Below are 11665 nucleotides of genomic sequence, written 5' to 3' on the forward strand. Positions count from 1 at the left end.
TCCGCTCCGACTCCCAGCGCGGCTTGGGCAGTCTCTTTGTCCTTGCAGACCAACTCGTCACCTCTCAGCCATCGAGGATGCACCCGCTCATCGCACGCGACGCCGAAGTGTTGACGCGCCTGGCCAACATTGGTGGTGAAGACAGGCGGGGCGATGACGATGGTGCTGGCGTGTGTCTGCGCTGGCCGCTGGACACCACGCTCCATGACGTTCTTGTACCACGCACGTTGCACCACAGCAGCAGCAACAGCAGCAACAGCAGCGACCGTCGCCATCCCGTGCATGCTCAGGAAGCACCCGCGCAGCCAATGTTCGAGGTGGTTGTGGTGGTGGAGGCGGAGTCCAGCGCCGCTGCACGTGCTTGCAAGCAACTGGACGCCCGCACGCTCGTGGTGAACTGCCGCACGCAGTTGGACGTGGACGAGTTTCTCAAAGACAACATGCCCTCTGCCGCCACCAGCATTGTGCTGTTTGAGGCAGCGCACCTGCTGTCGTGGAAGACGCGCACACGTGTGCTGCGTGTCCTCCGTGACCACGCACTCACTCGCCGTGCGACGTCCGACTTTTCAAGCAGCGACAGCGGCGTGTCCACGCGCGCAGGGAACCCGGTGTCCTCGCCACAATCGTCGTCATCATCGTCATCATCGCGTCGCAGAAGATCGGGTGCAGGATCGACACGGGCACGCGGACGCAACCCCACAACAGCAACAGCGACAGCAGCAGCAGCAGCTGTCACTTCCGGCAATGCTGCATACCAGGCAGACGACGTGTCGCCGCTGACCGTTGTCATGCAAGAGACAGCACCCGATCCACGGTATTATGTGCTGGACATGGGGCGTGTGCCCATCACCGTGCTGCGGTATGGTGCTGGTAACGTCGGCAACATGCCCACGTCGCAGCAGAACAGTGCCGCTGGGCAAGACGATGCCATTCAGCGTACGGTTGCGCACGCATCGTGGCTGTGTGGCCATACGCGCCTTGCCTCCGTCACCATCACAGATGCAGATGTCGCCAACGCCACGAGCACGCACGACCTCTTGACCTCGCTGCACGAGAACAACGCGGCCCACCAACTCAGGCCAACGGAGCTCGCCTTCTTGTCCCACATTGCCACCCAGCTGCATGCCCGAGCCACAGCTCCCACCGCTGACTTCGGCGACTCGGTCGAATCCATCGGCGATCCGCTGCAGCTGCTGTGCGTTGCCATTGCCCGCACTCTGCATGCACGCAACACCACCAGCGCCAGCAACACCAGCAGCAGCAACACGGGCCGAGCCAGGAGCCAGCATCACAGGCGGTGCCCAAGCGCCCATGTGCTGTCCTTCCAGCAGTTTGTGGAGCATTCATCCCTGGCCACGTTTGCCAGCCAGCGTGCCCGCGTTGCATTTTACGTGTGCTACCTGTGGGCACTCGGCAGCGCCCTGATGCGTGCACGCGGGGAAGCGCAGCGCAGGTCCGGTGCAGACAGCAGCGGCGGCAGCGTTGGTGGTGGTGATCGTGTGACAGCTTCACTGTCCTCGACCAGACCATCTTCGCAGCCCCATCCACTGTTTGCGGATGACGATGATGATGATGACGATGATGATGATGCTGATGATGATGACGATGACGATGTTGATGATGAGCCCCATATCAACGGCTTCTCCACCAGAGGACATCACAGGCACACCTACCACGATGGTGCTGCTGATGATGATGATGATGACAGCAGCCTCACCCGTTCTTCGGCCCCGGCGTCTCCTTCCTCATCGTCGCAAACAGGGTCCTCTTCCCGCGGAACTGAAACAACAGCAGCAGCGCTGCTCGCCCCGCTCCTGTCGTCCAGCGAGTGCGTGCACATTCTGAGGACCATTTGTGGTAGCCGGGACGAGGTGGGTGGCGCCAAGGATACCGCCTTTGCTGTTCGCAACATCATCCGCTCAGATCTGCTCGCCTCCTTTGATGTCGGCTCCGCCGATGGCAGTGCCGTGCGCGCGCAACAGTCGAGTGGCAGTGCTCTTCCTTCCGCCCGCACCCCAACGTACCTGCTCTCCAAGACGGCGGGCTGGGCAACAACGCGAGAGGGCCTGTACGAGGCTGTTGTGTCAGACCACCTGCTGGACTGGAACAGGCTTGACGCATCGTGGGCAACGTTCCCCTTTGGCGCCGATCTGCTTGCTGAGATTGTGGTTGCAGGCGTGCACCCGCTCGCCTATCTCCTCTCCATCATGCCGCAGAGCCTGGCCAGGCTGCTGCAGTCCCGTGTGCTGGAGAAGACGCTGCGCCACAACCAGTTTCCGTCCCGCCTTTTGGAGCAGCAGCTGAGGGGCGTGGACGAGCTGGTGGACCTTCAGCAGCAGTGCGAGGACATTGGCACCGTCATCTCCACCCCCATGCGCGAGACGGTCGCCGCCCTGAAGTGGACGCTGGCATCGCACGGGCTGCTCAGCTTGGACGCAGTGCCGTTTACGGCGCAGCACATGACCATGGTCACAGACATCTTTGAGATTCGCAAGGACACTGCCTTGACCAACAACACCCTGTACATGTGCGCAGCGCTGGACACAGACCTGGCGACCCATCGCGCCATTGAGAAGCGGCTGGTGAAGATGACTCTCCCAGACATCGCTGACGATGACGAGCTGCTTGTGATTGGCGCTGCGTACGTGCACGCCGTGCTTCGCGAGAGGAAGCGAGGAGACAGCAGTCACGCTGCCGCATTTGGTGCTCGGGCCAGCGTCACACCTGCGCGGGGGCGCTCCGACAACGTGCCACTACGCCACGCTCTGCCTTACATGGCCAGCAGCATGAGTAGCTATGCGGTCACGTTCACGCCAGCAGCTATCGGCACACTGCTTGGAGACGTGATTGACCCCACGCGCCACACCACGTCCCTGGATGAAGAAGCCACACAGGCTGTCGCCTCCACGGGAATCGCAGGCGTGCATGGATCATCACCATCATCAACGTGGCTGACTCTGCCTGCCGTTCTCACCCTGGCCATCGGGAGCGCCGAGCGAGCAGCCCAAGGCAGCAACAGCAGCAGCACTGACACTCGCAACGTCGACAGGAGCGGCACTGCTGCCGTGGGCGGGTCTACTCCCAACAGCTTCTTGCACTTCATTGCAGCGTGCTTGGACGAACTCAAATCCCTGTCATCAAAGCTGTACGCAGCGTGCCTGCTGCGACAGAAGTGCGCACAGAAACACCCACACCTGTGTATCACAGAGCTGGCTGAAGCGCTGGTACACAGCGTGTCATCGACGTCATCATCGCCATCCATCGCCATTGTCCGGTTCGTGTGGACACCTTCCGATGACAGTGCAAGGAAGGGTGTGATGAGCCTCTTCCAAGAGCAGGGCGAGTGCTGCACAGCATGGCACGCCCCCATGGCAGCAGCGGAAGCAGCAGCAAGTGCAGGAGAAGCTTCACAGCGTGCTGCTCATGATGATGACGATGATGACGATGATGACGATGATGACGATGATGGCAGTGGTGACGCAGCAGCTTTGGCGTCACAGACACCTTTGCACAGTGCGTCCGCCCCACCTGTCCTGCACGTGCTGTTGGACGACAAGTCACGCGCTGTGCGTCGCACGAAACAGTCCTCAGACGTAACGCCGCTGTTTGAAGCCATCGAGTGTCTCTTCCCCAAGAACAAGCAGGGCGCAGAGCAGTGTCTGGCTTTCTTCCAGCGCTGGTGCTGCGGCGACCTGCATCCAACGCTGCAGCGCGACACTGTCCTGGCCAGCGTGTTGTGGGCCGTGTTTCCAGGCAATCTCGTCGCTCCCCCACTGTGGCTGGTGGACGCGCCACGCAGTCAGCGGAATGCCCACATGAAGCTGCTCAACGACGTCATTCTCAAGTGCGCGTGCGAGCGCAGTCCATGCGGTGTTCACGCACTTTCCCAATTTGGCCTGACAGTGTTCCGCCCCTCCGAGGCCTATCCTTTTTCAAGCGAACACTTTACAGCGTCACTTGCCAACAAGAGCAGCCCTCCACCCATCCTGATGCAAGAGACGGAGCTGCTCTTTCACCGCCCCGTTGTCGATAGCGAGCCTGACCTCAACCTCGCGCCGCAACAGCGCCAGCGAATCAGAGAAGCTTTGCGCGCCGTGGAAAGTTGTACTGATTTTCACGAATTCGTTCAGCAGTTCATTTGTGCTGAGGACGGTGACGAGGATGGTAACATCAAGAGCATGTTGTCGTTGATTCTCACAGAGGGGCTCACCTTCAACTGCATCGCACATCTCGTCAAGACGGCTTTTGTCATCATCAAGGTGCGTGTGTGTGCGTGTGCGTGTGTGTGTGTGTATGTGTGTATGTGTGCGTGTGTGTGCGTGTGTGTGTATATATGTGTATGTGCGTGTGCGTGTGTGCTTGTTGTGGGGGGGGGGAGGGCTGGCCTGCTCGCGCACTTGCTTGTGTGTTTGTCTGGCACTATGGCAGTTGATAGTAATGTAACTGCGTGCTGTCTCTCTTCTCCCAACAACAAACATCATGGTCTCACCCGCCGACAAATCCTGTTGTGTCTTCTTGTTGCTCGTTCAAGGCCAAATCGATCCTGGAGGACCAGAAGGCAGAGGCGCAGCTGCACACTGAAGATGAGGAAGACGAAGGCAGGTCCACGAATGCACAATCCCACGACGCCCTGGAAAACGGGTTGGAGAAGCTAGCAGCACATGAGACGGTGATCAGTATGTTCCTCACATCGGCCAGACTCAACTTTTCCAGTATTGTTGAAGAGGTGTTTTCGGTTGATGACAGTGTTGATGATGGTGATGATGCTGCAAACCTGAAGGGGCGTGGCCATGGCAATGGAGACAGTGGAAATGACGAAGAAGAACAAGAACAAGAAGAAGGAGTCGAAGAAGAAGAAGACATGAAAGACGAGGAGGAGGAGGAGGAGCAAGAGCAGGAGCAGGGTGGAGCAAGTGGTGCGCGTGCTGCCGCTGAAATGGATGCACATATTCGTTCCCAGCTCGAGAGTGCCTCCCTTGACGTCGGGTACCAGGCTGACACCGACAACCGCGACTGGACACACATTCTCATGCGCGCGTGCGAGCCTGATTCTTTCATCGAGGATGTCACGTGTTCTGCGACACGTGTGACGAATGGCACGTTGATCGTGGATGCACGTCCCATCTCTCACGATGCCCAAGACCATTTGGAACAGCAACAGCACCAGCAGCAACAGCACCAGCAGCAACAAGAGCATGCTTCATCCGGTGCGAAGCCGTCAATGGTTCTGTTTGGGCCGAGCTTGCTGAGCTACATGGCAACCATCGACCTGATGTTCCGCTTCGACCCACGCTGCATCCCACGCGTGATGCGAGCCCTGCCCTACGACAAGTACAAGAACGCCGACAGCAGGATTGCAGCAGTGATGCTCGAGGTGAAGAAACACTACAAGGACACCGTGGTGCAAGTGTATCAGCTGATGTCCTCGCTGGACCAAGCGACAGCAGCGCAAGGGGAAACCCCACAACAGGAGCTTGGAGTTGACTGCCTTCGAGAGCTGTTGAGCGCGTATGGTCAGGATGCCTGTGAAGGCATGGGGCACTTCATGGTGATTGCATCTACAGCACCCCGCCATGCGTACATGGCGGTGTTTCCACGAGTGTCTCAGCGTCTCAGTCCGCCGCCACGCGACGCTTTCAAGTCTGCCCGCGATTGCACAATGGCTCTCCGTGTACCGCTGGGTTACGAGCGACGCTATCGCATGTGCGCGCTGAGTGTTTCGGACGCCGGCACCACACATTCCCATGCCCATGCCCGTTTCGGTGACGATGTCGCAATGATGGTCAGCTCCAAGGCGTCTCGGGTGCAACTGTTCAGCAGCACGAGCAGCAGCGTGCCGCCACCGCCACGCCAGGTGGCCACGTCCGCAGCTGCGCTTGGCGGGAGCCCGAACGATGCATCCAAAGCACTGGCAGCGCTGCAATCCGCGTGTGTGTTGGATGTGCGTGAGCTCATCTGCGTTGAGCCTGATCCAGCAACGGTGCTGAACACGACGCCCGACGACCACCAAGGCGACGACTCTGAGCCCTACTTTGAGGTCAAGTGTCTGCCGGGACAGCAGTGCGTGTTGGTGAAGGATTACGCGCACGTCCTGGACAGATCGGGTAACAACAACAGGGGCGCTGGCAACGTGAACTATGCACTCAAACGTGCCTTCCCCACAGACTTTCTTCGTGTCGTGGCTGACATGAGCGCTCTGGGCGAGAACGTGGAAGTGCTGGCGGCATTTGACACCTTCCACGATGCCTGGCTCTTCCTGGACACGCACCTCGGCTCCAAGGCCCTCGCTGTTGGGCAGAACTGTGTGCTGTACCGCACCGACATGTACAGCTGGGATGTGTCCCTCCCCGCCAGTGAGACGGGCGCAGGCAGCGGTGCTCCAATGCCTGCAGGCAACACCAGCAACGACAATCCCTTCAACGCCAATTTTTTGATGGCCTTGCACGCAGAGCTGGGTGGCTCCTTCTTGCCATCTTCTGTTGCAACCCTCTTTGAGAAGCTGTTGCGCGCGGGCGATGAAGAGGTTGCAACAATGGTCAGCTCCGCACTCAACGCATACGCGAATGGAGAGATGGTCACCTTCAAGGGCGTGTGCGACAGTGCACTGATCGACCCCACAACACCGCACGTCGTGGAGGTGTGGAACGCCATGCTGAGCTGCCTCGGCACCCACCACCGCGCCATCATCCAGCTTGCGCTTGGCAGTGGATACAGCAAGGCAGAGCACAACCTGTGTCTACTGCACAAGTTGTCGCAAAGTGATCTGATGCGACGGCAAGTGGCTGCGGGCGATGGTGGCTCAGCAGCAGGTGGCAACAGCAGCGGGAAGGGGCGGTTCAAGTTTGTTGATCTGTTGCGTTATCGCAAGGACACGCGCTCGCTGTTTGCAAAGGGGCAAACCGACGTGCTGCTGGTTGGATTCAGCACCCACATCGCGACCAAGGCAAGCCGGGATATCAACCAGCAACAGGAACAACAGCAGCAACACCGTGGTGATGCGGGCGAGGGTGAGGTTAACGCCGGCACGGACACGGGCACCACCTCCACCTCCACGACCACGCCTGTTCAGGATGCACTGTCCAAGCTCGAGCAGTGGCTGGTAAACGTGCTTGTGTCGCCACTACTGCCCTCCACCAAGCGAGGATTTGTGAACGTGATCAAGTCTGCCAACCCAGAGATGGCGCGCCTGGGTACCGATCGCAACTACTTTGTTGCCAGCCAGGACTGCGTCATTGCCATCACGCTCGCCAACAGCTGCCCGAACGAGCGCCGTCGCAGGGCGCTGAGCAACCTCACGGACATCACAGCCAACAACCAGAACTTTGAGGAGCTTCGCACAGCCATCCGGCGCAAAGACGACATGTACGGGGTGCACGTGTGCAAGCCAATGTTCCAGCAGCTGCGTAAAGTCGGCAATGAGCTGCTGGGGCCTTTTATCGCCTCGCTCGACTTTTCCGGCCACCGTGCGGACGATTCTGATCGCTACCTCAAGATCACCTCCTGCTTCAACAGCAACTGCCACTTTGTGTACGTGAAAGGGCTGCGGCAGGCCAGCGACCTGTTCCTCAAGCGCTGCTGCGAGTTTACAGAGCAGTGGCCCTGGCGGTACATCTACTTTGAGAACCTGGACATCCGCTTCAACTTCCCCGAGATTCGGGACCGGTTTGTTGTGGGAGACCAGGATCAACTGCAGCAGTTTGTGGACGAAAACACGTGGATTCGCTCCTTCCCGCGCTATGAGGGCACTGGTGATGCTGCTGCTGGTGACGATGGTGATCGTGATGATGGTGTTGGTCGTGATGGTGATGAAGATGGTGATGATGATGTTGATGAATGGACGAAACAAGTGAAAGGGTACATCTCAAACAGCAAGCGGTGCGTGGTGCTGCTGACGTCGCCGCCGGGCGCTGGCAAAACACATTTTGCCCACGAGCTGATCCGCACTTACAACGCCGAGATTGGTGGCAACGACAATGACAAGGGCAAGGGCAAGAAGGAGCAGAGTGAGAACAACAATGGGAACAAGGGCAAGAACGTGTACTGCCACCGCTTTGACTGCAGCAACGACAGGCTGGTGACGGAGAGCCTGTCTGTGCTTTTGGATGAGCAGTTTTCACGCCACAACGAGGCGTTCCTGGTGGCAGACGAGTTTCACTTGCTGTCGGCATCGCAGAAGGAGGAGCTGTTTGACTGGATCCGCAGCAACATGTCGCGTGTCAAGGTGCTGCTGATTGGCAATCGCGTGCTGAAGATTGACGACAAGCTCATGGACGACTTGCGTCGCGCCACCGCCCGCACGGAGAGCAACGGTCAGCAGCACGTCCAGGTGCAGAGCGTCAAAGTGCGCCTGACACCCCCGCGCATCAGACGCATTGCGCAGCAACAACGCAACGCCAGCAAGGCAGGCGGGCAGCAGCAGCAGCAGCAGCAGTACGCGTTGTCGACACATGATTCACGTGATTCCGAGTGGGGCAAGGACTTGGAAAAGTGGTGCAGCCTGATTTACCTGCTGCTGGGGGAGGAGGCGCTGAGTCTTCGCGACATTGACGTGCTTGTGGCCGCATTGCAGAAAAGCACGAACAACACGCTTGGTGGCATACGATCGGAGCAGGCGGCGGCGCTGTCAGCGGCCCTGCAGGCCAAGTGCCCGTACCTCTCTCCCCTGTTTGCAGACAGCCTGGGCGACGCGTTTGTGAAGCACAGAGGTGATGGCACGTTGGACAAGTTTTCCAGCGGGCTGCTGCCAACAATGCTGCTTGTGCTGATTCAGGCCATCCGCAACATGAAGTGGCGGCAACTGTGCGAGATCATGCCCTTCTCCGCGTTCTCTGCGTCGTCCGCACAGCAACAAGTCCCCGTGCGTGAGCGCTGCCGCCGCTGGCTCAAGCGCCACGTGCTGCAGCACATGGGCAAGCATGGAACGCGGGACATGCATGACATCAGCAAGGCGGTTGATGGCCTTCAGGTGAGCGCGAGTGCTGCGCGCGGTGGCAGCGCGCGGGTTGACGCGCACACGTGGATTGAGCAAGAGCCCTTCCCCTTCATCCGGGACTACGAGGACGGCGACAAGGAAGGCCTTGCCGTGGGCATTGCAGGCAACTACTCCGACATTCGCTGGGTGCAGGAGTGCGTCGTGCACTCGCGCCCCGTCAACTGGGAGGAGGCAAGTGCGTGCTGGAAGCAGAGCCCAATCACCGATCTGTCCGACTTTGAGGAGCTTGTTCGCGACTGCCCAAACAAGCTCCTTTGTCTGGACGCCGTGTCCACAGACAATCTGATTGGTCTGGCGCTCCGCTCCGAGATGATGGCAAACGGGCCTGGCCTGTTACTGCAACATATGTCCGCTGTATACACGCCGAACACGCTACCAAAGGCGCTGGAGCCCGGCGATCACCTCCAGGACACGGTGTACAGGCACCTGTTTACCTTCTGGCGGTGCATGCTGTATGCCGTTGCACTCGGTGCTGATGGTGCTGATGGTGGTGCGGGCCATGGTACTGGCAATGGTACTCCTACCCTTGATACCGGCGATGGCGCCAAACGAACGCCCCGCACGCGGTCCAAGTGCCCGCAGTGGCTGGCAGCGTTCACGACGCGCATTCAGCGCAGCAGCGAGTGCATGGCTGCCATGTTTGCGTGGGCGGCGCAGAATGGCGAGGCGCTGCCACCTGTCGCCTGTGCACGTGGGATGGAGGCCAGCAACAACGAGCGCGTGCTGGACATGTTTGCTCGTTTCTGCTGGACCTTTGCCTGCGATGACAATGCCAGCGGTGGCGGTGGTAGTGGTGTTGGCGGTGGTGGGTGGTTCGAACACGTGTGCCATGGCATGTTCATGGTGAAGATGGAGCATGTGCTCCAACAACCCTCACGACGCGCGCAGCTGCTGCCCGCGTTTGTCCATCTACTCCGTCTCAACAAGACCACGCTTTCTGCGCAGAGCCACCCGTTCCTGCGGGCCCTGAGCTTGTTCCGCTTCCACGACAAGACGTGCACCAAGCTTGAGGACGACAAGGTGGAGCCAGACGCACTGCGTGACGATCAACGCAATAAGGCGCAGTTTGATGGCGAACTGAAGCGCCTGTGGGGTGCTGCTCCACCTGGATGCATGGCCAGGCAGGAGCTGCGGTTTTTTGCCTCTCGAGTCCACAAACTACTGGATAATGCTACAAACAAGGAGGCCTTCAAGGAACTTCGTCACATGATCCAGTCTTGGATGTGAATGTTTGTGTGTGTGTGTGTGTGTGATGTGTGTGTGTGTGTGCGATGCGTGTGTGTGTGTGCGCGCGTGTGTGTAAGTGTGTGTGTGTGTGTGTGTGCATGGGTGTGAAACTGTTCTTTCGTTGCGGGCTGCCCCATTCGCGCCTTTCTTTCGTTTCTCTTTTCGTTTCCTACAAGTGAGAACCGCACGAAGACAAACCACTGCACGTGTGAACCCAGCACATTTCGACAAGTGACAGAGTGCCACCACCACCACCACCACCGTCAACAGCAAGCGACCGCTGCACGTCGGCGGCATCACGATTGATTGATCGGGTGTGAGGCTGGGAGCTGAGGTTCTTAGGTTCTGAGGTTCTGAGGTTGGTTGGACTGGTGCAGGTGAGCAGGTGGGCGGCAGGCAAGCAAGGACAGGCGTTGTGGTTGTGGAGGAATATGCGGAATCATCCACCAATTATCGCGTGTTTTGTGTTGTGGAGGAGGCTTTCGTCCACTCCAACAAAACACACACAGATACACACACACACACCAAACAGCACTGCAACAGCAACCAACATGCAGGCCGCTTCCAGGAGCGCGGAAGGCCTTGAGGGAGGCAGTGGCGGTGGTGGCGGCGGCGGTGGTGGTGGTGCCATGCTAGCCGGGACGTCCAAAGTCAGTCAGTTCATTGTGTCCACCTTACATCAGGCATTGAAGGAGCTGCACCGTGTCCTCAGCTCGAACTACCCCTCACAAAGCGGGGAGCACCTGGCATGGCTGCAAGCGATGGTGCTGTTTGTCGCCCAAAACCGCGAGCAGATTGGAAAGCGCACTGTCCAGGGGTTTCCCTTTCAGGCAGGGGAGGACGATGGCTTCCACCAAGACATGCTCGCTTACTTGGCAGACAAGGTAAGGTGTGTGTTTTTGTATGTGTGTGGGTTTGTGTGTGTGGGTGTGGTTTTGTGCGTGTGTGTATTTGTGTGTGTGTGTGTTGTTGTGTGTGAGTATTTGTGTGTGTGTGTGTGTATGTGTGTATGTGTGTATGTGTGTGTGTGTGTGTGTGTGTGTGTGAGGGATGTGCGAGCGGGTCGAACCGTCCGCCCGTCCGACACGGCACGAAATTGAGTGTCTGAATAAACCATATATATTCAGAGAGGAAAAACGGTGATCTTTCTGCCTGGGCGATTAGGGTCTCGTATGAGTAACACCACTGCCGGCTCTCGCGCGAATAGCCATACACAGACTCATCAAACAACATACTCCGAGCAGGATGGGAGAGAGGAGGTCTCGTGAGATATGACCGTTATGTAAGGAGAGAATAGAATGGCATGATGGAAGGCCTTGCTGGGTCCGATTAAAAAGGACGACTGACGAGATTTCACGACAGGATAAGAGAACTGCGAATGCAAAAAGAGCAATCAACACCGAAGAAGAAGGAGGTCAGAATGTGGCGAATGATTGATTGAAGGCA

General features: G+C 58.5%; 2 protein-coding genes across 2 annotated transcripts in view; both read left to right on the forward strand.

Annotated features, from left to right (window-relative positions):
- PTSG_10911 (uncharacterized protein) overlaps positions 1-10437 on the forward strand; it is a 14497-nt gene extending 4060 nt beyond the window's left edge. Inside the window, exons 2-3 of the mRNA XM_004988239.1 lie at positions 1-4259; positions 4532-10437. The exon at positions 1-4259 is cut by the window's left edge and continues 2226 nt beyond it. Of these exons, the coding sequence (XP_004988296.1) occupies positions 1-4259; positions 4532-10219 (9947 nt within the window). The 3' untranslated portion in view covers positions 10220-10437. The remainder of the gene's footprint in view (positions 4260-4531) is intronic.
- Positions 10438-10708: 271 nt separating this feature from the next.
- The window catches only part of PTSG_13119 (uncharacterized protein), a 3956-nt gene continuing 2999 nt past the window's right edge, over positions 10709-11665 (forward strand). Inside the window, exon 1 of the mRNA XM_004988240.1 lies at positions 10709-11103. Within this exon, the coding sequence (XP_004988297.1) occupies positions 10771-11103 (333 nt within the window). The 5' untranslated portion in view covers positions 10709-10770. The remainder of the gene's footprint in view (positions 11104-11665) is intronic.

The sequence above is a fragment of the Salpingoeca rosetta genome, assembly GCF_000188695.1.
Source record: "Salpingoeca rosetta unplaced genomic scaffold supercont1.37, whole genome shotgun sequence".
NCBI lineage: Eukaryota > Choanoflagellata > Craspedida > Salpingoecidae > Salpingoeca > Salpingoeca rosetta.